Below are 26638 nucleotides of genomic sequence, written 5' to 3' on the forward strand. Positions count from 1 at the left end.
ACCGGCCCCGCCTCCCGCGGCTGGCAGCCTGGCAGAGCCCCAGCGCCCGTCCCGTCGAGCAGCCGCCTCCTCCGCTTTATGCCCCGCGATCGGGCGGCCCAGGAGGGCTGCCTCGCCGGCTCCGGCCAGGAGGAGGAAGAGGAGGAGGAAGAGGAAGGCTCGCCCGGCCGCCACCATGAGGCTGCGCCCGCGCGGGATCCTCCGCTGCGCCCCGGCGATGCTGCTGCTGCTGCTCCTGCTCCCTGCGCGACTCCAGGTGAGCGACCGACCCGACCGGGCTGGGGGAGAACTAAGCAGGAGTCAGGAGGCCCATGCGCGACTCCCGGCCCCATGGTCCACTCCACTGCCGCCGGCGCAAAAGGGCGCACCCCGAATGCGCTGCGCCTCTGCAGCCGGGAGACCCAGCGAGGCGCAGCTGGACGCTTTGGAGACCCGGAGAGTTTTCCCCAGCTGGGCAGCCCACGCCGTCTCTCGCCCTTTTTCCACGCCAGGGTCGCTACTCCTCCTCATTTACTCCCCCCCTCCGCAAAGGAAAGCTGAGGGAGAATTTCTCTCCGACCCCTCCCCGCGTAACTTCTCAGAAGTCCTGGGAGGAGCGGAACGACCCGCTTGGAACCCCGGTTTGTTTGGGGGGGCTCGGCTAAAAGAGGGTTGAATCGTTTGCGAGGTGCCAGTCCGGAGTTCGGCCACTTTGGACCACGCCAGAAAGTCCTGGCAAGGCTACAAGACGTGGAGGAGGAGGAGGAGGAGGGGGGGCTTAATTCGGGATTCGCAAGCTTCCTTTTCTTCCTCGCCCTGGACCTGTAATAGATCCGAAGTAGACTGGGTTGTTTCTCTGTGTTTCTCATACAATCTATGTGGGAATATGCATAATTTTATATTTATTCTGTCATGTTCATGTAGTGTATATTGGAGGTAGTGACCCTTTGAGAGCTTGTGCAACGAAATTTCATTTTAACGTATGCCGATTAGTGTACTTTCAAAGCGACAATAAAGTTATAATCCATCCATCCATCCATCCAGGTTCACATCCAAATAGAAATAGAAATAGAAGGCAGAATAAAAATAGAATCATAGTAATAAATTTATCCATTCTTCTCTCCATTTGTATCCGTCGATCATCTATATCCATCCATCCATCCATCCAAATAGAAATAGTAGAAGTAGAAATAGAAATAACAGGCAGAATAAAAATAGAATCTAGTAATAAATTTCTCCATTTGTATCTATCTATCTATCTATCTATCTATCTATCTATCTATCTATCTATCTATCTATCTATCTATCTATCTATCTACCTACCTATCTATCTATCTATCTACCTATCTATCTCTATTTGTGTATTGTGCGAATGCAGCCGCTGAGCAGCTCCCGGTTTCCACAAACGGGCAGCCTCGAAATTCTCCGAGTTTGCTTGCTCTGCCTCCCGAAATAATATTTGATTTTTATTTGATTTATTAAACTCTGGCGGTTCTTTCAGTCCGAAGCCATGGCTGCTCCCCCAAACTCTTGCGTTATGCACCCCCCCACCCCAGATCAACCCTAAAATTTTAGGGGATCCTCTCTGGGGGAGATCATGATTACAGAACACCTGGTGCAGGTGTGGGTGGGCATTGCAGCCCCCCCTGCCTTGCAGCTGTGCAGGGTGTGTGTGTGTGTGTTTTCCCAGGGGTCCTAACCGTAAACCTCCTAAAAAGGGGGCCCCTAGAGACCCATTTTCCTCCCCACCTCTCTCCCCCCCCCACAAAAAAGGCAGGAGTTTTACAGCTGTACTGAAACTCAGTGACCTCCCGTCTTTCTCCCTGGGGGGGACGGGAAGGTGTGGCCCTCACTTAGTTTCTCAGTCCAAGCAAGCACACATGGCGGGGGGGAGGGGGTGGCCCTTTGGCAGCTGATGGGCCCCACCCCAGGAACAGCTGTCTTTCCAGATGCAGGGGGGGAGGGAAGAGCCACTCCCCCTTCTGGAGATAAGGATGCCTGGGACCCTGATATTCAAACTCTGTGGAAGCTTCAAAGGTTGGGTTTAAAGTAGGGGAATCTAACCTGGGTCCCTTTAAGACCTTGTGGATTTCAACTCCCAGAATTCCCCAGGTGGCGATTTCTTTGTGTGTGTGTGTGTGTGTGTGTGTGTGTGTGTTTTCTTCCTTTTATCCTTAATTCCTTTCTGTCTCTCTTCCTCTCTTTCCTCCCCTTTCTTTCTGTTTCTCATTTTCTTTGTTTCTCCTTCTTCTCATTCCCTTCTCTTCCCTTCCTCCCTCTCTTCTCCTTCCTCCCTCCATTCCTCTTTTTTCTTCTTTCTTTTCTTTCTGTCTGCCTGTTTTCCTGTCTTTACCTACCTTCCTTCCTTCCTTCCTTCCTTCCTTCCTTCCTTCCTTCCTCCCTATTCCCATCTCCTTCCTTCATCTTTTCCTTCTTTTTGGCTTTTTATTGTGTTTATTTTGAAGTATTTTTTTTTCTTACACGTGGTTCTGAATCACTCTGGAATAGATCAGCATAAAAAAGTAATCAATCAATTAATCAATCAAACTCTTTCTCTAAATGAAAATGGATGTACGGGATGTATGCGTGCATCACTCTGGAACGCCTGAAGCAATTTCCACCTAACTTGGTACACAGATGACCAAAAAACAAATACTGTGGGGTTAAGACGCCCCTAACACCCCTCGGGGTGTGTGTGTGTCCCTTAAAACGGCTTCTACTGTACAGCACAATGGAGTTGCCATGGTAACAGCTTCACAGGGTAATGGCTTCACAGTACTCCACAAAGGGGCTCCCTCTGGTAAGGGGCCCTCAGCCCTCCAAGGAAACATCAGGCGATTGGCCAAGTGCAATCAAACGCTACAAAAATGAAACACCCGCGCAGACAAGAAACTCCCGAGAAGAGGAATAGACCAGGGGTCGCCAACCTTTTGGACCTCAGGGACCACCAAACTCATAATTTTAAATCCCAGGGACCACGAACCGGTTCTGTGGGCATGGCCTAATTTGTGGGTGTGGCTTAGTGGTCATGTGACTGGCTGGGCATGGCTCGTATGTAAATATTATAAATATTTATATAAATATTGAAATTTTTATATAAAAAAGAGCAACTTTTACCCCAAATCAGGCAAAGCAGGCAGGCAGATTAAGTTGCTCACAGAATCACAGATTCATTCAGAGATCTATCTATCTGCCATCGGCTAGCTCAGTCTGTCACATAAAATTAGTTTGCAAGCGAACTCATAAAATTAACTCACAACACACCATGTATGTAAATGTTGAATTTTTTATGAAAAAAAGAGCAACTTTACCCAAAATCAGGCAAAGCAGGGAGGCAGATTGAGTTGCTCACAGAATCACAGATTCACTGAGAGATCTGTGTTTCTGCCATCGGCTACCTGAGTCTGCACTGAATAATAGAAGCTTCAGGTTCAGCTCTGCTTTTAGATTAGCTAGAAGGCAAGAAATTCAACAATTTCCTGTTTTCTAGCTAATCTAAATCTCCCGCACAGCAGAACACCTGATGGTCGGAAAAAGGAAAAATAGCAATTTAGCAGGCAAGTTTGCCGGGTAAGGAGTGAGTGGGCAGGGAGGGTTCCCGCGGGCCATGTCGGCAGCGCAGCCTTGTGTTTTTGCGCAGCCTGGATTAATTGCTTTGTGGGGGTGCTCTGGGGCTGAGATTCCTCTGCGGACCACCAAAGTTTTCTCACGGCCCACCAGTGGGCCCACTGGTTGTCGACCTCTGGAATAGAAGACGTGCAATGCTGAGCCAATAAGTTACGACATCTAGAGCTTCAGAGACAGTACAACAGCGTGAGTCCCGACTACAGTATTTCCCTGTCTAATACAGGATGATTGGGATAAATAAATACCCGGCTGGGCCACGCCAGGTTATCAGCTAGTCATTTAATAAACTCTGGGCAAAAAGCCACTGGGAAACTTCAACTGACATTATTCTAATTTGTCTGCCTAATTGCTTTATTGCTTTTAACCTTCTAATTGTTTTTCCCCTCTTATTGACGATGTCGTAAGAAACCTAATCATGAGACAGGCGGCCTATAAATTGAATGAATAAATACCTTTTAATAAGTAAGTTTTAACGAATAAATTTGAATGCATTCATTCAATACATTTTATGCATACGATACATTCAATAAATTTTCATAAGTAAATTGTAAATAAGTAAATTGAATCAATGCATCGAATAAATAAATACATTTTGATAATCAATTCGATAAATCGATGAACTGAATAAATACATTTTGATAAATTAATGAATTCAATAAATCAATGAATAAATGTAATAAATAAACCTATTGAATAAATAAAACACCTTCCCAAGGGTGGGGATGAGCCCCTTTCCTACAAAGAAAGGGGCACCCCCTGATTGTAGCCACACCGGAACAGAGTTTGACGGGGGCGGGGAGGGCACCAGGTTGGAGATGGAGATTCTCCTCCGGTCCTCCTTCATCTCTCGCGCCGCTCACCAGCTCAGCACCCGCTCTGTTCTCCCCCCCTTCAGGTCTCGGGGGCCAAAGGCGTGGTTGAGCTGCAGGTCTCCTTGGCACGGAACGAGAAGGGCGTCCTGGCGGATGGACGGTGCTGCCGTGGAGGGCAGGAGCCACCATGCCCTGTGGCCGAGCCGTGCCACACCTTCTTCAGGGTCTGCCTCAAGGAATACCAGCTGCGGGCACAGCCGGGGGGGCCTTGCGTGCTGGGGGCCGCCAGCACTCCTGTTTTGGGGGGCAACGTCTTCTCGGCTCCCCTCCAGAAGCTCTCGGACCAGGACGGGACAATCATCATCCCTTTTGACTTTGCCTGGCCGGTAAGTGGCTTGTTTTTATCCTTGTTTGAGGGGTAGCAGAAGCGTCAAATATAAGATTGATCACAACTCTAGGTCTGGCCCAGAGGTGGGATTCAATTCAGTTCTAAAACAATTTTATTTGGGTTTTCACACACAAAAAAGAAAAATAAAGCATCTTTTTTAGTGAGCAGCATGGTTCCAGGTTTTCACATCTCACACTGATATCATCTCAGTTACATATTCATCTTTCATATTCAATTTCATATCACTACTTTATATATTCTTTATTATTTTCCCCCTCAAATACTTCCCTCAGGCTTATTTTATAGCTTTCTCATTCATTTCTAAATCTATTACATATCCTTTTCAAAATGTTCATAATAATTATACTCTGGTTTTCCCTCCACCCCTCTGGGTGTATCGCAATTCATATCCTCCAATGGGACACCTCCATAGCCCAGAGTCATCAGTCGGGCTCTCCAGTTAAAATTTTTAATTACTATCTTTGAAAAACTATTTATGGAATGCACTTTCGATTTACAAGCTGCCGCACTGCTCCCCCTTCCCTTTCTGTTGGCAACTCTAAAAAGACCAAGAGAAATATTTTATGAGTTGACATTAAGTTTGAACGATCATTAAATGAATGGTTGCAAGTCGAGAACCAGCTTTAGCAGGTTGCGTGAATGCAGCTATGAGGAACCTGTTGGACAGCATCCAGTTTTGGAACCACTTTGTGAATTTTTCCAGCTGGATCTACAACTGGGGAAGTGGGGGGGGGTGTCCCCTCTGGAACAGCGGAATAGGCAGATAGGCAGCAGGCCGACAAACCCCAGACCAAGTGTGAGATCCCGGATCCTTCTCCTGACCAGGCAGATTCCTCCCCCAGGATCTCCAGAGATCTGTCCCTGCAGTCTGATCTTTCTCCCAAAGAACCGGGAGAGATCCGAAGGACGGAAGCCATGCCGCTGCATTCATGCCAATTGGCAAGGTTCGGGGGTTTCACAGCATCCCTTGTTACGTCTCAGAGCTCTGTGGACTCTGGAAGAAGACATACTATCCCCTTTCGGGCTGCTTGTCGTCAAACACCTGAATTTTGATCTCCTGAGCATGGAGATACTGCCGCAGAGTCTGTCAGGGCGTGGACCGGTTGCTTTTAAGTCACTTTTCCCAGCGCCGTTGTCACTTCGGCCGCTGAACGAATGACTTCAGGTCGAGGCACCTACCTGTTTCAAGAGGCATCTCTGCGAAACCTGGAAGAAGGGCTGGCTCACTTAACAACCGGCTTGCTTGGCAGTGAAAATTCTGGTTCCAGTTGTGGTCATACATCGAAAATGACCCGTAAAGCTGCATCCCAAGAAAGCCCCAAATTACCCAGGTTGAGAAATGCTGAACTGGAACTTGCAGATTGGAAAAAGCAACAGAGAAGATCTGTAAAGATTCTCCGTCTGCCAAATCATGGCTGTCCTGAAAGTGCTATTTTTGGGAGGGTAGGCAGTTGGACTTCCTTGTTTTTGTTTTTGTTTTCCTTTGAAGATGTTTCACTTCTCATCCAAAGAAGCTTCTTCGGCTCTGACTGGATGGTGGGGAACGGAAGGGTTGATACTCCTTGCAGACAGCTGGTCATTTGCATCCTTTGAGAGGGTCATTGAGGCCACTTGCGGGGGGAAGCACCTTCGGGACAACCATGACCTGGATGACTAAGAATCTCTGCGGACTTTTAGCTCTGCAATTTGGGATGAAGACCGTTTGAATGGCGTGGGAGTAGGAACGGATTTCCAGAGGGAAAATGGAGGACACAGACAAACCTCCAAGTGGCCTCAATGACCCTCTCAAAAGGGTGCAAAGGACCAGCTGTCTGCAAGCCAGGCGTATAAATCCTCCCGTTTCCCTGTTCCCCTGGGTCAGTAAAACCCAGATTGGACCCAGACGGTTGGGGGCCGGTAGGAAAACCGCTTAGAAAGGGATGGAAAGTCCTGTGAAGTGGCATATAAGTCGAAGGGCTACTGCTATTCCAGCTCTTTTCTGATGGAGTTTCTGCCCATCGGAGGCTGTCAGTAGGAGAAGAAAAAGCGTCTTATTTTTTTAAAGAAAAGAAAAGAATCTGTTGTTTTTTTAAAAAAACAACTTATCTATGTTGATCCCACTAATTCCCACCTGAAGGATCACTGGGTGGGATGGGGAGAGGTGTTTGGTTTGTTACAAACCGGAGCTGGTTCTGTTCTGGGAGGCTGCCTTGAAAAACCGAGCGAGCGGCGGCTACTTGGTTTCTGGCCGCAGGTCCTGGGAAAGGTCATTGAGCCTGGATGACCTCTGACCTTTGGGGCTGTTCTGAAATGCCTTCCCCTCTCCCCAAGGGATTGTCTGCCCAGGGAAGCGGCTGTTCGGACGAGACCCTCAAGATCCTGCTTTGAGTGAATGTCCCTCCCTCTCTCTTTCTTTCTCTCTCTGTGTCTCTCTCTGTTTCTCTCTCTCTCTCTCTCTGTCTTTCCCTATCTCTCCCTCCCTCCCTCCTTCCCCCCTCTCTGTCTGTCTGTCTGTCTGCCTCTCCCTTCCTCCCTCTCTGTCTCTCTCCCTCTCTCTGTGTGTGTCTTTCCCTGTCTCTCCCTCCCTCCCTCCCTTTCTGTCTCTGTCTGTCTCTCTCTTCCCCCCTCTCTCTGTCTCTCTGTCTCTCTCTCTCTCTCTCTCTCTCACACACACACACACACACACACACACACACACAGGTCGATGCTGCTTGGATCCAGACATCAGTGGGATTTCCGCAGTGGTGAGATTCTACCAATTTCCCAACTGGTTCAGTGATTGCACACTTTGCGCGTGCATTGTGCACCTAGCACGCGTGTGCACGCAGCTTTCCAAAGCCCAGCTGAGGCTCTGCCGTGCCAATCGGCGGAGGGGATAAAGAACAGGAAAGCACAGAAGTGGGTGGGAGGGCTGATCCTGCACTTTTCTCTTTTCTCCTCTCAGCTGATTGTTGGAGCTTTTTTTTTTTACTACCGGTTCAGAGGAACCGGTCTGAACCGGTAGCATTTCACCACTGGATGTCTGGCGTATCAATGTAATCAATAAATTTAATCAATGAAGAAAAGTTATCTGGAGAGAAGCCAGCGACAGGTTAACATCTCAAACTGCCTTCTGAACTGCATCTTTGATGTCCCCATAATTGCCCTGACGAAGCACAGCGCTGGGGCATTGTGGGAAATTCCTTGCTCAACCAATAGGAAAACAGAGCAGCCCCGCCACATGCTAAGAAAACTTTGGTTGGCTCGGTGGGTTGAGCCAATGCCACCAATGTGGTTAGCTTGTGGTTTGGGGGAATTGCACAAAACCTGGGTAACTGGAGGAGTGGGTGGGAAACGGAGCAAACTGGTTTAGTCAGAGCAGCGGACAAGCAGAGATTCAGGGTTTGGAGAGTTTAAAAGGAGCCCCCAGAGCTGCAGGTTCTTTGAAATGAATCACTGGTCTTCCTGGAAAAGAGACGAAGTGGCCTCCCCTTTCGAGGCTTCAGGTGCGGCCTATTTTTCTTACTTTCGGTAGCCTCCAATGTTGATGCTCAGTATTCCCCATCCTTATCCAGTTTAGCCTTTAGCAGGCATGGGTTTTGTAGTTGTAGACCTCTAACGATGCCATGGAGGCTGTACTTATATCGCTAACCCTCCCTTCGGCTGTGGATGAAGGCCTCTGGCAGTGTTTGTCAACGTTGGTAACTTTACCAAGTTTAGTAACTTGGTAAACTTTACCAAGTTTATCAAGGAAGACCTGTGGACTCCCAACTCCCAGAATTCCTGGCTGGCTGGGGAATTCTGGGAATTAAAGTCCACCCAACTTAAAGTTGCCAAGGTTCTGGGGTGCTTTGAGGAACCTACCTGAGTAGCCAATTAATCCGCCTTTAGTTGGTGCTCCAGATGGGATTAAACCCAAGGTGTTTCTCACTATCTTTGCTTTCTTTGCCACAATCATCTCACTTTTTTTTTGCATTATTATTATTAAATTAATTAATTTTTTTGCATCCAGTTCAGCCGGGTGGAAGTCCGGCTTTGATATGCTAGCAAGGATTTCGTTCTCGTTCAGTCGGTTTGCGCAGAACGGAGCACAGAAGTGGGAGAGTTGCTGGGGGGTGGGGGTGGGGGTGGGGCCACGTAGGCCACGTAGGTTCCCAGATGTTCAGGCCAGGGACGTGTTGATGAACTTCTGCCTTGTCCCTTCTAGCGCTCGTACTCGCTGGTTCTGGAGGCCTGGGATGCTGTCAATGCCAGTGATGTCACCAGCCCAGGTAAGGGATCCCTTTTCTCCCCCGTGCTGGATACAGATGGTGGGTGCAAGGTAGGAAGGGGTGGGATGTTCGGACACATCTGGAATTTTGCGTTCCACTTCTGGAACTGGTATGTACCTCTCCTTTGGGAACCGAGATCGAGGCGAAAGAGCAGGTGGCCAGTCGGTGTGCCTTTTTCTTTCTTTTTTTTCGTTGCGAAGTGGCTCAACTAGTTGTTACTGCCTAGGAAAGATTGGAAGGAAATAATGTTGTAGCTCTGGGCTTTTTACTTCTGCTTTCAGCTACATTCCTGATCACTCAACCCTGAACTAGTCACTAGCCTCTGGCCTGTGAAAACTGGAACTTCCATGGAGAGAGGCACTCTTCCTTAAAGTAGCTCTTGCCTGGAATAAGCAGGAAGAGAGGCCTCATTTATGGATTTCCAGGGGTGAGGGCAGCGGCACCTACAGGGGGTACGGAGGAGCGGGTAAATGAGTTTAAACTTTCATCCCTGTTGCAGTGGCAGGCGGTGCGCCAGCCTCTTTGTGGACTAGTAACTTGTGCTCCTTTCCAGCTCTGACCCGGGCACTCAAGGATGAACCAAATGCTTGCGAGTATCGATAATGTAGAGTTTATTGTAGTAGAGTTTATTGTGATATAAAATACAGGTGAAAAGGAAAACGGGAAAAAAGGAAGGGACGCAGTGTGAAAAGAAACAGAGTAAAAAAAAAAAACGCAGTGATTTTTCTTTTTACTTTATTCAGGGCAGTAAAACGCAAAACAATAGATCCAACCTCAGCTGTTCGCTTTGCACTTCCAGGAAATAGAAGCCATTTCTATAATAACCAAGTTAATCTAGTCCTCCAAAACCTAAAATCAAAACTTAATTTCGTTTTCTGTTTCGAGCGTAAAGTCCAGAAGCGATTTCCAAATGCAAATAAAACTAGATAAGGCCTTCTCTTTAATTAAAAAATTAACTCTGCGCTTTCCGCACAACAACCATCCCTTTTCCCAGCCATTCTTCCATTTTGGGAATGGACGGCTCCGTCTATTTACCCACGTAATAAAATTCTTGCATCTGTCAACATCGATGATAAAACAAGTTCCAAGTTTCGGACTGTTGAGGAACTTTTTGAATTGCATTGAATATGTCAGTTTTGTACCGGTGAGGTCCTTGGTGCTCCTGGAGCCGGGATGTTTTCTTGCAGATATTTCATGACTCAACTCGGTAATAATCAGTGCTAGAAGGGAGTGGGTTTGTGGAGAGGAAGAGGAGGAGAAGGAGAAGAAGGAGAAAGAGAAGGACTGTGGCGTCCTTGGTGCTCTCTGAGCTTGTTGGTTTTCTTGTAGATGTTTCATGACCAAACCTAGGGAACATTATCAGTGCTAGAAGTGAAGGAGGTTTGCAGAGGAAGGGAGGAGGAGGAGGAGGAGGAGGAGAAGGAGAAGGAGAAGGAGAAGGAGAAGGAGGACTGTGGCGTCCTTGGTGCTCTCTGAGCTTGTTGGTTTTCTTGTAGATGTTTCATGACCAAACTAGGGCTAGAACTGAAGGAGGTTTGCAAAGGAAGGAAGGAGGAGGAGGACGAGGAGGACGAGGAGGACGAGGACGAGGACTGTGGGGTTCTTGGTGCTCCCTGAGCTGGGTTGTTTTCTTGCAGATGTTTCATGACCAAACTAGGGAATATTATGAGTGCTAGAAGGGAGTGGGATTTGTGAGAAGAGGAGGAGGAGGAGGAGGAGGAGGAGGAGGAGGAGGAGATGATGACAACGACTGTGGGGCCCTTGATGGTGTCTGAGCTTGGTGGTTTTCTTGCAGACATTTCATTACCCAGCTGAGGTGTTGTGGTCTTTTTTGCTTCCTTTTTCATTGTCTCTTTTGAAGGGCGTGTAAATGTTGTACGTCTCTGTGTGCCTGTTGATGGCTGATTTGTCTGAATGCCGACCTTCCAGAAATGTTCCAGTGTTCTTGAACTTAATTGGTCCAGGTTGCTCACAGTTTCCCAGTTGAAACTATGGTGATGTTTTTGTCCGCGTGTTGTCCAGTTAAGGGGTTTTCATCCCAACCGCTACTTGGTGTTCACGGATGCGCTCTGCAAATCTTCTGTCTCGTAGCGACTGTTGCAGTCCTCACTCTTGAATGTTGCGGACGCCTCCCGCTTTTTCTCCTGGGGCCGCTGGGTCTTTGGGTTTTGTGTGCCTCCCACCAGATGTGGGCTGGTGATGGAGAACAGGACCCTCCACCTTCGTCTTCCTCCCCTTCTTTGGCAGGCTCAGGGCAGCTGATCGAGCGGTTGATCCGTTCGGGCATGGTGAACCCAGGCGAAGGCTGGCAGCATTTAGGGCATCACGGGCGCAGCGCCCTGCTGGAGTGCCGGCTGCGAGTGCGCTGCCATGAGCACTACTACGGGCCCTCGTGCAACCTGCTCTGCAGGCCCCGTGATGACTTCTTCGGGCACCACAGCTGCGACGCGGCCGGGAACAAGGTCTGTCTCGACGGCTGGACAGGGAACAAGTGCCAACGGGGTATGTCTGGGGCTGGCGGGCTGGCACGGGGCAGGGCAGGGCGAGGAAAAAGGGTCTAGAAAAAGGCAAGCTATCCCATTGCCCTGCAGCTCCTCCTACACTGTGGTTGTACTCAGGGGTGGGATTTTACCAATTCACACCGATTCGCTAGAACCGGTTGTTAACAGTCTAAGCAGTTTGGAGAACTGGTTGTTAGAAGAATTTACTGGCCTAATCCTGTAAGGAAGGCAGGAAGGAAACATTCTGGTGTTGCTTACAGAAACTGCCTCTCCGTTAACCCTTATTACATTCTTGGCAGGACTAGACTTCCTGTCTTAGGAACTTCTCTGGAGTTTTTTTTCCCTCCTTTGCTGGTCCTTTGCTTGTGTGGAGTGACCATTCAAAGTTACAATGGCACTGAAAAAAGTGACTTATGACCCTTTTTCACACTTACGACTGTTGCAGCATCCCCACGGTCACGAGAGGTCGGGCGAGGAGAGGCGTGCCTCGATGTGAGTGATATTGAATTGGCCACGCCCAGCCAATAACATGACCACCAAGCCATGCCCACCACCTAACCCACGCCCACAGAACTGGTTGTTAAAAATTTGAATCCCACCCCTGGTTGTACTGGCCCAATTCCCCCCTCCCAGAAAGTGTTTTGGGTGTGTGTGTGTGTGTGTGTGTGTGTGTCACAAAAAACAAGATGGACGCAAGCAAAAAAAAGCCAAATGGTGGACATTTTTCTGGGGCGGGAAGCAGACAAACAGATCAAAACGATGGACGTAACTGCATCCCCAAACCCCACCTGGGCTTCTATATGTCACCTGTGCATTTAAAAGGGGTTGGACTTCATCACATGTTCCCAGCTGCCATCTTGATTTTTTTTTTGACACCTGTCTGTAGGATGTCTCTATGTTTTGCTCTTCTGGAGATGCCGGAATCTGATATTCCACCTCAAAAACAGAAAGGAGCACCTGAGGCTCAGCCCTCCTTCCTTAACCTTTATCTTACCTGTAGCCAGGTGGACCAACCCCTCTCCCTTCTCCACGCACCTAGTGATGCAAAATCAATTGTTCTCTGCATCCTTTCTGTCCTTCCCACGAACACCAAAACAAGGACATTCCTCCCTGGTGAAAATCCGTCAGCCAAATCCCCTCCCCTTAGCTCCCTCCTTGCCAGCCCTTTGAGGTAGGCCAGCACCCTAACCGCGGTATCCAAAGGATCATTCTGATGCGCCCCCAAAGAAAAGGGGGCAGCCGTGTCCTTGCAGCAGCTTTTAAGACCCAGTCCAGAGCCTCGCCTGATGGCGCAACCTTCTCCTTGTGGTCTCTTGCAGCTGTTTGTCGCCAGGGGTGCCACAAAACGCACGGGTTTTGCGAGGAACCTGGCGAGTGCAGGTGAGGAGTTAGCAGGTGGGAGGGGATTCTGGGTCAGGGTGGGGCTGTTGGGAGTTTCGGGAGAGCCACTAGCTAAGATTCTGTGCAGTTTGGAGGACCCCAAATCCCACTCCTGGCTGGCCCGCCCACCCTGCCCCGCCCCTCCCAGGAGTCCCCACCTTTTGGATGCAGGTAAGTGCAGGGCACGGACGGAGGGCCCAACCCAGCCCATACTTACCCTCAACTGCAGCCTCTGTGAAGAAAACAGCTGAGTCGTGCCCCCGTCGGAATCTGATTCAGAGGGGGAGGCTGAGCAGCTGACAGGGAGCGGGAGTGTGGCTCCGTTGGCTGTGGAAGAAACTGGGGAAGGGCCAAGACCGGCTGGGCAGAGCAGGGGAGAGGTAGAACAAGGGAGAGGGAGTTCAGAGGAAGAAACAGGCCCACCCCCTCTTCATCCTAGGGCACACAGGAAGGAACAGAGAAGGGAGCAACATGAGTTGCATGGCTTACGGGGGAGGAAAGGGCCCTGATTCCCTTCATTAGCTGCAGCTGGGAACACGGTCTTTAAAAAGGGAAGTTGCACGCAGCAAGCTGTTGGGAGCAAATTGTGAATCCCAACCCTGATCAAGGGTCCCCAACCTTGGCAACTTGAAGACTTTCAACTCCCAGTATTCTCCACCTGGAGAGAGGTTGTTCTGAGGACCGGAGGAGGGGGGGTGTGGTTTTACGTGCGGCCTGCACCCCACGGGATGGGGCTTCGCTGGTTTGCACAGGCTGGTTTCAGGTATGCTGCCCCCCCCTCCCCCGGTGCCAGTCCATGGACCAGGAGTTGGGGACCCTGTCCTACAGGATCAGATGGGGGCAGGCCTGACCTAGCTGCTCCCCCTCCTCATTTTCTAGGCCATTTGCTGTGCAGTAACCCCTCCTCCCTTCTCAGGTGCCATTACGGCTGGACGGGGCCCCATTGTGACCAATGCCTCCTCTTCCCCGGTTGCGTCCACGGGAGCTGCACCGTGCCCTGGAAGTGTGACTGCGAGACCAACTGGGGTGGCCTTCTGTGCGACAAGGGTGAGTTCCCCACCCCCTCTGGGCTTGCTCAGGGGGTCCTTACGTTGAGATGGGAAGAAAGGAGGCAGCGAAGACCCTCCACCAAGAGCCAAAAATTCTTGGCAAGTCCTTCTATAGCAGGGAGGTCATCCATCTTGGCCCCTTTAAGACTTGTGGACTTCAACTCCCAGCATAGCTGGCTGAAGAATTCTGGGAGTTGAAATCTTAAAGGGGCCACGTTTGGGGACCCCTATCATAGAATAACAGAGTTGGAAGGGACCTTGGAGATCATCTAGTCCAGCCCCGCCCCCACTGCTCGAAGCAGGAGAGCCATTAACAGAAGAACACAGATAATCCTTGGCTTACGAGCACCAAGACAGGGGACAGGCATTTCTGTTGCTAAACGAGGTTGTTAGTAAGCAAGTTCCGCCCCTTTCTTGCCGCAGTGGGGTGAAACGAATCACTACTGTGGTTCAAGAGAATCATGCAGTCATTAAGCGAGTCCGGCCTCCCGCATTGACTTTCCTTGTGGGACGTCAGTTGGGAAGGTCGTAAGTGGGGATCGTGTGACGCAAAGGCAACCTCAGCTAGCTGTCAGGGCTCCGGCAGTGACCCCCATTTAAATCCCGAGTCTCGAGCCAAACTTCCAAACCTTCCAAAGGATTTATTGGGAGTTAACATGTCCGGCACTGCCTGGGTGCAGCCAACTCTCTGATTCACTGTCACCTTTGACCCTGGTTTCCCCCACCCCCACCCTCTGTGTGTGTGTTGTAAATCATATCCTCCAATGGGACACCTCCATAGCCCAGAATCATCAATCATGCTCTCCAGTTAGAATTTTGCACCGCAGAAACTTCAGTCACCTGGTTACTATCTCTGAAAAACTATGTATGGAATGCACTTTCGGTTTGCAAGCTGCCACACTGCTCCCCCCTCCCTTTCTGTTGGCACCTCTAAAAAGACCAGACAAATATTTGATGAGTTGACACCGTCGTAAGTACATGCCAGTGGCCGAATTTTGAACGTGTGACCCTGGGAAGCTGCAGTGGTGGTTGTTAGTGCGAGGATCGACTATACGTCACTTTTTTTTCACTTTTTTGTGACGTCAACTAGCCACTAAATGGAAGGTTGATAAGTTGAGGATTCCCCTCAAGACACCTACCAGGGTCAATTGAAGCTAATACAAGGTAGTCCTTGACTTACAACAATTCCTTTCGTGATGGTTTTAAGTTACAATGGCACTGAAAAAAAAAGTGACTTACCACCGTTTTTCACACTTACGACCGTTGCAACATTCGCCGTGGTCACCTGATCAAAAATTCAGATGCTCGGCCGCTGCTTCATACTTACGACCGTTGCTGTGTCTTGACCAGCAAGGCCATCAGGGAAGCCGGATTCATTTAACAACCATGTCACTAACTGAGCAATGGCAGGGATTCCCTACCGTTGTAAAACAGGGAAAAACAAATGTCTTGCTGAACAGCATAAATTCTGGGCCTCCCTTGTGGTCGTAAGCCGAGGACATCCTGTAATCGCTTCCCAATGAATCATCTTGGGAATTTTATTTTATTTTATTTTTTCAAAAAAGAGGAAATAAGGGAAGTTGGGAGAATTTTGACCAGAAGATCTTTGGGGGTCCATTTTTCCCCCCCGCCAACTTCAGAGAAGGTTATGCCAACAACAACCGTAGTGGCAACTCAGCCAGAAGCCGGCGGGGAGATCGGTAACCCCAAGAGGCGCCTATTCTGGATGCCTGGTTCAGATGGAACGGGGTGTCAACTCATAAAATAATTCCATGGTCTTTTTAGAGTTGCCAACAGAAAGGGAGGGGTGGAGCAGTGTGGCAGTTTGCAAATCAAAACTGCATTCCGTAAAGGTTTTCAAAATCACTAGGCGGCTGCAGTTTCTGCCATACGAAAATCTAACTGGAGAGCCTGATCGATGGCTCTGAGCTATGGAGGTGTCCCATTGGAGGATAGGAATTATGATACACTCAGGGGATGGAGGGAAAACCAGGGTCAAGGGGTGACCATGAATGATGCGTCTCGGAGTCGGCTACACCCAGGCAGCGCCGGCATGTTTACTCCTAATAAATTTTCTTTTCAGCTTTGAAAATCTGGCTCGAGACTCAGGATTTAAATGGGGGTCACTGCCGGAACCTTGGACCAGATCCCCAAAAAACCCCTTTCCTCTTTTTGTCCTTCTCGCTCAGATCTGAATTATTGTGGATCACACCGCCCGTGCAAGAACGGGGGCACCTGTGCCAACAAGGAACCAGATGAATATGAGTGCCTCTGCCCGGAAGGATTTGGCGGGCGCAACTGCGAGGATGGTGAGCAGGGACGGCCAGCCGGGGATGAGAAAAGAGGGAGGAGCTGAGGGGGGAAGGGGAGGGGCTTTCCAGACCCCGCCCCCCTTGGCACTCTGCAGAGACGGGGGACAGAGGGGCGGGACCAGTGATGGGCATTCTTGGGATGATGTATTGTTTTGGGAGTTGTCTGCATTACGTATTAGAGAAGATTGTCTTGTGAGCCGGACTGTGACTAACTCAGACACTGTCTGGACCTCTCTCTATCCCTTGTGATTCACTCATTTGCACAACTGGTTCCTTGACTGACTCTTTTTCTTTTAATTTTTTCTTTTCTTTTAATTTGATTTGTCAATCGCTTACAAGATAATAGGTATTAAATATATATATAGTTATGAATACATGAAATGGGTACCTATAAGAAAAATAAAAGAAACAATTGGACAGGGATGTAGGCACGTGGGTGCACTTATGCACGCCCCACACAGACCTCTTAGGAAAGGGGTGAGGTCCATAGTAGACAGTCCAAGGTTAAAGTTTTTGGGGTTTGGGGAAGAATCCACAGAGTCAGGTAGAGGGTTCCAGACATTGACCGCTCTGTTATTGCTGAAGTCGTATTTCCTACAATCAAGTTTGGTGCGGTTAACCTTGAGTTTGTATCTATTGTGTGCTCTTGCGTTGTTATGGTTGAAGCTGAAGTATTCATTGACAGGTAGGACATTGCAATATATGATTTTATATACCATACTTGGATCAGATCGAAGACAGCGTAATTCAAGGTTTTCTAGGTCTAGAATTTCGAGTCTGGTGGCATAAGGTCTTCTGCAGCGAGTAGAGGAGTGGAGAACTCTTCTTGTGAAATATTTCTGGACTTTCTCAACTGTGTTGATATCAGATGCGTAATGCGGGTTGTCTCTGGTTGTCGTCTCTTCCCAGCCCTCCTTCCTCTGCCTGCTTCCAGGCCGCCCTGCCCTTCGGAGCTTTGTGCCAACGGTGGGAGCTGCCATCCAACTCCGTCCGGACCGCAGTGTGTCTGTCCACCCGGGTGGCGTGGGAAGGCGTGCCAGGATGGTATGTGGTTCCCAGCACGTGGTAGGGTAGCTTTCTGGAGGCGGATCAGACAGCTGGAGGGGAAACGAAGTGCGATTTCAGCTTTAGGTTCCAATTTTACAAGTACAAATTCATACGTTCCCATCTAGGAAGGAGAGTCTGCAAGGTAATGTGTTGTGATATATAAGAATAAGTACTGAAAGTAGACAAGATTGTAACCGATATTGTTTTTTCTTTTCTTCTTCCTTTCTCTTTTGCATGAAAGGATTATCGCTGCATTAGATATGGAATTCAGTGAAATAAATACGGAAATGGGAATTCATAATAAGAATATTATATATCAGTTGATGATTAGCGATGTGAAAAAATACGAGAATTACTATGGAAAGATTAATATCAGTTGTTACAATGAATTGATTAGATTAATACATTTGTAAAGCAGAGATGATAAGTATGGTGATTGAGAAAACATTGTGCGGAATCTGATGCAGGATAAATATACACCTGATACGTAGTCATTATTAAGTAGAATGAAGGTGGTAAGCTCGAATTAAGAACCAAAGGGGACAATTTCTAGAATTAATAGCATAAGGACTGATAAAATTGCAAATATGACAGATAAAGGCAATATGGGATATGAATATAGAAATGGAACAAGAATTTTAAATAATGCTGTAAAAAAAAAAATCCCTTAAGAAACTTTTAAGACGGGTGGACTTCAACTCCCAGAATTCCATCGTTGAACTGAATTGAAGTCCATCCATCTTAAAGCAAACCTGGCTGGGGGATTCTGGGAGATATTTTTGTGATTACATTATTCTTTTTTTAAAAAAATATATATATTCTTGATTATGGCAACTGGGAAGAGATTTTTTTTAAAGCAAAACCATGGGTTTCAGGGCTTTGCCAGCTGCGAGCTTCCTCATCCAGGAGCAGTGTACCTGTGAATGCTAACGACCAAGGGAAGAGGAAGCGGGGGGAGGCAGGAAAAAGCCGGGTGGATCTAAAGGCTCACCAGAGAGCTCTCTCTGCTTCTGTTCTTCCTTCCAGATGTGAACGAATGCCACAGAAAGCCGTGTCTTCACGCTCGGGCGTGTAAAAACCTTGCGGGGAGCTATTTTTGCGACTGCTTGCCAGGCTGGATGGGTGCAACCTGCAGCATCAGTAAGGGATCAATTCTGGGATTGCAGGAAGGGGAAACTAAACACATCCGCACAGATGCACAAGAGTTCTTTGTGTCATTCAGAAAAACTGGACCTCCAAGGCCAGTGTACCACTGTATTACATTTCCCAGCACCCTTCACAACTGGTTGGGAAGCTGGGAACTGGGGCAGCTGGGAACTGTAGTTTGCTGTGGATTTCCTGTCCTTGGTGATCACCTTAAGCAAAGTTTCTTTAACCTTGGCCACTTGAAGATGGGTGGACTTCAACTCCCAGAATTCCCCAGTTAATAAGCTTTAAGGTAGATGGACTTCAACTCCCAGAATTCTCCAGCTAAGACGCTTTAAGGTAGATGGACTTCAACTCCCAGAATTCTCCAGCTAAGACGCTTTAAGGTAGATGGACTTCAACTCCCAGAATTCCCCAGTTAATAAGCTTTAAGATAGATGGACTTCAACTCCCAGAATTCCCCAGTTAATAAGCTTTAGGATAGATGGACTTCAACTCCCAGAATTCTCCAGCTAAGACGCTTTAAGGTAGATGGACTTCAACTCCCAGAATTCCCCAACTAGCATGCTTTAAGAGGTGTGAACTTTAATTCCCAGAATTCCCCAGTTAAAAAGCTTCAAGATAGATGGACTTCAACTCCCAGAATTCCCCAACCGGCATGCTTTAAGATGGGTGGATTCCAAATCCCAGAATTCTGGGAATTGACGTTCACCCATCTTAAAATTGCCAAGTTTGGGAAACAAAGGTTCTTCAATAAAATGGATGAAAATTGGAGGGACCAGGTGTCAAATTTGCCCTTCGGCCAACCTACCTCCCAGGTAAAGATGTAGCAGCAAGATAGGAGGAAGAGGAAGAGGGGGCCATGTTCACCCTCTTCTCAAGTCCCCCCCAAAACCCCTAGAAAACCCTCAAGGCAAATGCAGGGCCTGATAAAGCAGCCTAACACCTGGTTCTTTCATTGCAGCTTTGAAGTTTCTTTTAATCAATAATCTTCTTCTTTTTTCATCCACTTTCTGCACAGGAATGAATTTGTGCCAAAAGAGATGCCAAAACGGAGGGATTTGCCAGGTGTGTGTGTGTGTTTGTCTAAAAATCTGCCACCTTAGGACAAATGAAAGACGGTTATAGTTTTATATGCTGCTTTCACCCCCCCGCCCTCTCGTAAAACGGAGCAAAACTCACTTAACATGTGTCTCACTTAGTAACAGAAATGTTGGGCTCCGTTGTCGTCGTAAGTCGAGGACTGGCTGTAACCCCTCTCTGCTCGTTGCCCTGACATCTTTTCGCCCCTTCTCCCACAGATGGAGGCTGATAGGCAGAGCTGCTCGTGCCAGCCAGGGTACACAGGTGCCGAGTGCGAGACTGAACAGAGGTCCTGCAGAGATGCCCCCTGCCTGCATGGCGGGCAGTGCCAGCAGGCGGAAAACCAGACCTCCTTCTGCAGGTGCCCTCTGGGCTTTAGCGGCAGGTGGTGTGAGGTAATTTGAGCCCGTTTCCGCAGGGTGCAAACTCCGCCGGGTTCGCATGGCCGAGCTGTGGGAGGGTCCTTTATTTTATTTATTTGTGTGCTGCTTGCAAATAACTTAAGTGGACCACATACTTCATAACTCTTCCGCCTTCTATTTTCCCCACAACAACAACCCTGTGAGGTGGGTTGGTCTGACTGGGAGGGGTTAGCCCAAAGTCACCCAACTGGCTTTCATTCTTTAAGGCTAGACTAGAACTCACCGTCTCCTGGTGATTGGCTCAAAGTCACCTAGTCAGCTTTCATGCCTAAGGCAGGACTAGAACTCACCGTCTCCTGGTGATTGGCTTAAAGTCACCCAACTGATTTTCATTCTTAAGGCCAGACTAGAACTCACTGTCTCCTGTTGTGACTGGCCCAAATTTACCCAGCTGGTTTTTGTATCTAAAGCAGGACTAGAACTCCCAATCTCCTGGTGATTGGCAGAAACTCACTCAGCCGGCTTTTGTGCCTAAGGCAGGACTAGAACTCACCGTCTCCTGGTTTCTAGCCTGGGGCCTTCTCCAGTTAGACCCAACTGGCCTTGGTGGCAGCGCTGAATGACTTCTCCCCATGGAGACCAGTGGGCCTGCCCCATGCTCCATAATGCTCAGATGTTTGGAGTGGAGAGGGCGGGAAGAGTAAAACAACAGACACCCCTGTTCTGACCCAAACCCCTTTCCAATAAAACAAACACGAACCAAAGGAAACAGAAATCTTTTAATGGGTCTTACGAATCCCCGGTTAAAAGGCTGCTGCAAACAAATTAACTTTGATAAGCACAAACCTCACCAAAACTGTGCAAGACAGCCAAGGATCACAGATAAGAAATATTTTACCACACAAGAGTCTTCAAATAGCAACTTAAGATACTGGAATGTCCATGAGGCTGAGTTTCAAAACGTCTTTGCTTCCTGCAAAGAACGTTCACTTCAGAGCTGGCTTGTATCTTCTTGAAGTTCTTCGAGTCGCCTGTGCTGCTGCAGCTGCTCTTTCCTGCGAGCAGCCCTGCGCACGCGCACTTGGCACAGGCTCCTCGGCAACCTCCTTGTCGCTGCTGTCAGCCCCCACAATCTCTAAAAGCCGCAGTCCACTTCCTAATGGTCCTGGCCCCTCATCTGAGTCCTCGCTCTCCTCAGCCATCCTCACCTGCTGCCGGCTAACCACAACAACCCCTCACCCCAAATTTTTCACAGATAAACTCTGACTATCCTTCCCCCCGCCACCTCTTTCTTCCTGCCACCCACCCCTCTTTGGCTTTCTCCCACAGGTCTCTGCCAATCCCTGCTCTCCGAATCCTTGCCCCAAAGGCGCCATCTGCCAAGATGGAGAAGGAAGCTACACCTGCCAGTGCCCTGAAGGTGCCACCTGTCAGGCCCTGCAAGACCCCTGCTTGGGTGAGGGGTGCAAAGGTAGGTCCGGGGGCGAGGGGAAGGGGAAGGGTCTCCCCAGCCTGAAAGCACTTCGTAGGTGGTTGAAGATTGCAGCTTTGGCAGGGCTGGGCCTTAATGCTGATCTTTTAAGGCAGTGTTTTAAAAGATGAGTGGACTTCAACTCCCAGAATTCCCCAGCCGGCAGAGGGGAATTCTGGGAGTTGAAGTCCACCTATCTTTCCAGGGATTTGCAATCTTCAATGAAAGGCATTTCTCGTGCCAATTTCTGTAGTCTCCCCATCCAGATTTATTTCAGCAAACCCTGAAAACCTGCCTCTTCTCCCTAATCTTAGATTAGAGCAGGGATCCCCAAACTTGGCCACTTTAACACTGGTGGACTTCAACTCCCAGAATTCCTCAGCCAGCGAGGCCTTCTTTTCTCTCTCTCCTGATCTCCTAAAGTGGAGAGAGATTGCAGAGGGAGGGATCACAAGAGAGTAAGTTCTGCTGGCTGGCTGGAGAATTCTGGGAGTTGAAGTCCACCAGTCTTAAAGTGGCCAAGTTCGGGGACCTCTGGATTAGAGGTTTGCTTGTACCCCCTTATGACATGCTAGATTTTACCATGGCGGCTGCGTTTCCAGTCATAATTTTTTAGGGTAGGGTCTCTTTTTAGTAGCTTGGTGGGATAGGTTGCCCAGAGTCAGGATAGAGTTGGGTAAAATGAATATTTCTTTTAATGAAGAGAAGGATGAGGGGTGACATGACAGCACTCTTCCAGTCTTCGAGGGGCTGCCCCAAAGAAGACGGGGTCCGCTTGTTCTCCAAAGCAGCAGAAAGCGGGACAAGAAACAATGGTTGGAAACTCACCAAGGAGAAAAACAACCTGGAATGAAGGAGAAACTTGCTAACAGGGAGGACAGTTAGCCAGTGGAACAGCCTGCCACTAGAAATCGTGGGCGCTCCGTCACTGGAGGCTTTTGAGAAGAGGTTGGACAGTCCCTTGTTTGGAATTGTATAGGGTCTCCTGGCTGAGCGGGGGGGGGGGTTGGACTAGATGACCTCCAAGGCCCCTTCCAACTCTGTGATTCTGTAACGGTCTCCTGCCTGAAAGGGGTGTGTGTGGACTAGATGACCTCCAAGTTCCCTTCCAACTCTATCACTCTGTTTTTCAAACATGGTTCCCTCTAGGAGAGACCAACGTTGGCCTCCTGTCTGCCGTCCTTCTACCAGTTCTCCTCCTCACCGGAGGAGTCCCCGTGTTGGTGTTACTGCTCCTGCTTTGCCTTCAACACCGCTTTCTGCCGAAAGTCCCCGGTCAAACCGAACCTCCCGCCAACAACAGCCTGCGGCCGGATGCCGTCCATCTCATCCGCAACTTCACCCCCGGGGAGGCCGAGCGAGGGCCCAGTGCGGCTGACGGCATGGCCAAGATGGCGGGGCTGCCCGCTGGGGGGCCTCCTTCTCCGGAGCTCTCCAAGGTGGACATCTCCAACCAGGAGAGAGCCAGACTCAACCAGTTGAACGTCGGCCTGGTTTTAGAGAAGCCGCCTCTCTGACAAGAAGGAGATGGCGGAGGAGTGTTGTCCTAGGCCTCACCCCAAAAGCACTCGGTCAATTCTGAGTCCCGGCAAAAAAACCTCTTCATTTACAAGAATGTGAATTGTTTCATTCAGAGTCAGCCAACGGCTTGGCCCACAGCCTCGCGAAGGTGGACTAATCTCAGACCTTTATCAATCCTGGAAGGCTGCCTGGTAAATAGTTCCACACTCAGTGCTGACAGGGAAGGCTGGGTTTACAACAGACAAATCTCCACGAGGCTGGAACAAACGAACGACCGATCGAGCCAGTTGTTTCCTGCAAAAGCCCCCTCCCCTTTTGCTCCTCTTGTAATCCTGATGGGAGGGGCCATTTATTGTCCACCTGCGGCCTTGCTCCCACTTCGACCCTGAGCTCTTAATTGCTCCTTACTTTTGGCAGCTGTGCGCATGCGCACGCTGGGAACCAGTTCCAGAAGCTCCCCCCGCCTCACTGCTGTCCGAACCCGAAGGCGGCTGATGACTGCCAGCCTGCCCTGGCCCCATCTCTGCCTCTGATGCAGAGCCCTCCTCCGGGCCTTCCTCAGCCTCCAAGACTCGCCCAGGTTCTTCCCCAACCTCCTCGCTACTGTCCGACTCTGCTGCCAGATCCGTCAGCTGCCAGAGGGCCACACCCATGGTGCTTCTCCTGCAGACAAGAGTTCCTGATTCCCATCTTCTTTACAGTCCTCTCCGAAAGAGGCCCTGCTCCAAAAACGGGCAGGACCCACCTGCAAGGCTTCCTATGTTCCCAGGCAGATGTACCGCTGGTCTAGCTGCCGGGCTCACTGCAGTGAGGGAGGGTCTCTGGGGGGTCTCCGACGGCTGCTCGGACAACAGGACGTCCCCAAAGAAGCTGCGTTTGCAAGAGCAAATAATCGTCTCGTCATTTGAACGGGCACACATCTGGCCATTGATGCGGTACAACATCTGGCAAGCTATATTCCCAGGGGTGGGATTCATCCAGTTCGCACCTATTCGCTAGAACCGGGGGTTAACATTCTAAGCAGTTCGGAGAACCGGTTGTTAGAAGAAATTACGGGCCTAATCCTGTAAGGAAGGCAGGAAGGAAACATTCTGGTGTTGCTTACAGAAACTGCCTCTCCGTTAACCCTTCTAACATTCTTGGAAGGACTGGACTTCCTGTCTCTGGAACTTCTCTGGAGTTTTTTTTCCCCCTCCTTTGCTGGTACTTTGCTTGTGTGGAGGGACCATTCAATGTTACAATGGCACTGAAAAAAGTGACTCATGACCATTTTTCACACTTACGACTGTTGCAGCATCCCCAGCGTCATGAGAGGCCAGGCGACGAGTGGCGTGCCTCGATGTGAGTGATATTGAGTTGGGCACGCCCAGCCAGTCATATTACCACCAAGCCACGCCCACCAACCAAGCCACGCCCACAGAACCGGTTGTTAAAAAAATTGAATCCCACCCCTGTATATTGCCCCCCCTCCCCTAAGGGGATAACAAGGCGGGGGGCCACTCCCATAACCCTGGATCGCCCCCACTTTAGATCCGGTGGCTTCCCATCCCCGTCCCAGCCGGCAACCTCGGGGCTGTGATTTGGAGTGGCTGGGGAGCATGGGGTTTTGTAGTCCAGTCCAGCAAGAGGGTGCTTGGAAGGGGGGTGGGTGGGGAGACAGACCCCCCCTTTTTTTGGCAGGAAGAAACCTCTCGGGCAGATGGGAATGTAACTTGCATTGTAATATACTGTAATATTCTCTTTTTTTGCCGGTTGTGTTTTGATTCAAATGTCCCGTGTTTGGGTGTCGCAAAAGGATTGTGAGGGAATATTTTATGGCTGCCATTTTGCGCACCACTGCATGTTTTGGGGTGTTGCATGGAGCGTTGCCAAAGAGCTGTGTTTGGCACCCCAATTTTGACCTGGGGAGTGGATTATTTGTCATTTTTGGAAACTTCCGTAATGTACTGGGACAAATGGACTAGATGATCTATAAGGTCCCTTCCAACTCTGATTATGTGTTATCTGTTAATGTCTCTCAAGCGCGGCCATTTTAAGATGGGTGGACTTCAACACCCAGAATCCCCCAGCCAGCAATCCTAAATCCTAACATGGTTTGTTTTGGCATCAGAGGTTCAGGTCATCCTCGACTTACAAAACAGTTCATTTAGTGCCCGCTGAAAACGGTAAAGTCACAGCAAAAAGTGACTTACGACCGGTTTTCATACTTAACGACCATTGCAGCATCTCCAACAGTCCCGTGATCAAAATTCAGATGCTTGGCAATTGACTCGTATTTATGATGGTCTCAGTGTCCCCCCTTTAGCAACCAGCAAAGTCAACGGGGAAGCCAGATTCTCTTAACAGCCGTGGGACTATCTTAACGACTGCCGGGAGCCACATAACCACGGTGGCGAGAAAGGTCACAAAGGGCCTCACTGATCAAATGTCTCACTTAGCACCAGCAATTTTGATTTTGATTGTGGCCGTAAGTCGAGGACTACCTGTACGGGGATCTTTGCCAAGAGCGAGCCAGCAAGACGTGGCTGGCAGCTCAAACATCAGCCCAGGCCATTTCTAGCTCTGCCGGCTTGGCAGCTGCATTTTACGGGCTCCTTGAGGGCACCCTGGCATCTCGGGACGGGCCGTTCTGGAGAGATTTGAGGCTGGCAGACCGATTCCTGTTGTTCTTCCCAGCCGGCGAAACCTCCGGAGGCTCTTGGGCTCACCTGCTCCTCCCCTCACCTGTTCGGCTCCCTCTTCGCCCACTTCCTTCACCACCGTGGCTGGTGCCAGCCAAGCCATCACGGAGGGGGAGAAGTCAGGCTGCAGCCTGCCTCGCTCTGCCCCGGGCTCTGAGCTTGTGAGAACACGGGGGAAGAGGAGGTTTGGGGCAGGGGAGGCTGAACACCTCGTAACCTGTACGGGCAGGTAAGCTGCTCAGCCGGGCACCTCCCTCGCCCCATCGTTACTCGGTGGCTGGGGAAGACAGGCGGGGGAAGGGGGGGGTGATGAAATTGCGCTGGGGGCAGGAATTGGGGTGATGCTTGCCAAGCACCCATTTTTGGAAAGAAGGAAGGAAGCTGGTGGGGCAGGAACCAGCGATTCTCAGGTACGGAGGCCGGTGAGCTCAATAGAGAGACCAGGTGCTCGCCAAATCAAGGAACAGGACAGTGAAGCCCCCCTGGGTTGGAACGATCATCCTAGAGCTGAACGCTGGAGCATCCAACACTTCAACTTCTCAGTGGACAAATCCAGGTGCAAGTGAGGCTTGAGACTCAGGATTTAAATGGGGTTAAGTGCTGGAATCCTGACAAGCTGTTTTATTCACAGGGACTGCTGTAGAAGGTAAGTATTAGAGCAAGGGCCTTCAAATCGATCGATCGATCTATCTATCTATCTATCTATCTATCTATCACCAACCTACCTACCTATCATCTCTCTCTCTCAATACCTACCTACCTATTTACCTATCTATCTATCTATCATCTATCCCAAGGGTCTTCAAACTTGGCAAGTTTAAGACTTGTGGACTTCAACTCCCAGAATTCCTGAGCTAACATGAGAGGAGGAGGAATTCTGGGAGTTGAAGTCCACAAGTCTTAAAGTGGCCAAGATTGGCCTGATCCAAATCTATGGAAGGAAAGCGGGCCTGCAACGAGTGGGCGTGACCAAAGGAGGGCGTGGCCCATTTTGATTGTCATGTCACCTCTTTGAAAGAAGGCGGGGCT

The 26638-nt window shown here is 49.5% G+C and overlaps 1 protein-coding gene across 2 annotated transcripts; it reads left to right on the top strand.

Moving 5' to 3' along the window:
* On the top strand, window positions 1-24669 carry LOC113445944 (protein jagged-2-like). 2 transcript variants are annotated; one of them, XM_087939304.1, is made up of 13 exons: window positions 1-256; window positions 4502-4804; window positions 8993-9056; window positions 11304-11558; window positions 12877-12937; window positions 13854-13984; window positions 16176-16295; window positions 17208-17342; window positions 18372-18485; window positions 19513-19559; window positions 19793-19969; window positions 21266-21407; window positions 22557-24669. In XM_087939304.1, exons 1-13 carry the CDS (start codon window positions 176-178, stop codon window positions 22922-22924), a joined length of 1998 nt encoding a protein of 665 aa, XP_087795430.1. In that variant the 5' UTR covers window positions 1-175; the 3' UTR covers window positions 22925-24669. The 2 variants fall into 2 exon arrangements, with proteins under 2 accessions (XP_087795430.1, XP_087795431.1); XM_087939305.1 differs by lacking the exon at window positions 18372-18485 and having other exon boundaries at window positions 65-256; window positions 22557-24663.
* Window positions 24670-26638: the final 1969 nt, after the last annotated feature.

This window comes from Pseudonaja textilis, chromosome 10, assembly GCF_049901715.1.
Source record: "Pseudonaja textilis isolate UNSWEBS1 chromosome 10, rPseTex1.2, whole genome shotgun sequence".
In the NCBI taxonomy this organism is placed as follows: Eukaryota; Metazoa; Chordata; class Lepidosauria; order Squamata; family Elapidae; genus Pseudonaja; species Pseudonaja textilis.

What these genes read in the sequence shown, in the direction of transcription:
- LOC113445944 (XM_087939304.1), top strand. Translation starts at nt 176, where the DNA reads ATGAGGCTGCGCCCGCGCGGGATCCTCCGCTGCGCCCCGGCGATGCTG. An exon ending in GAGGAACCTGGCGAGTGCAG is followed by an intron (nt 12,938 to 13,853) that starts GTGAGGAGTTAG and finishes CTCCCTTCTCAG; the next exon opens with GTGCCATTACGGCTGGACGG. An exon ending in GGGTGCAACCTGCAGCATCA is followed by an intron (nt 18,486 to 19,512) that starts GTAAGGGATCAA and finishes CTTTCTGCACAG; the next exon opens with GAATGAATTTGTGCCAAAAG.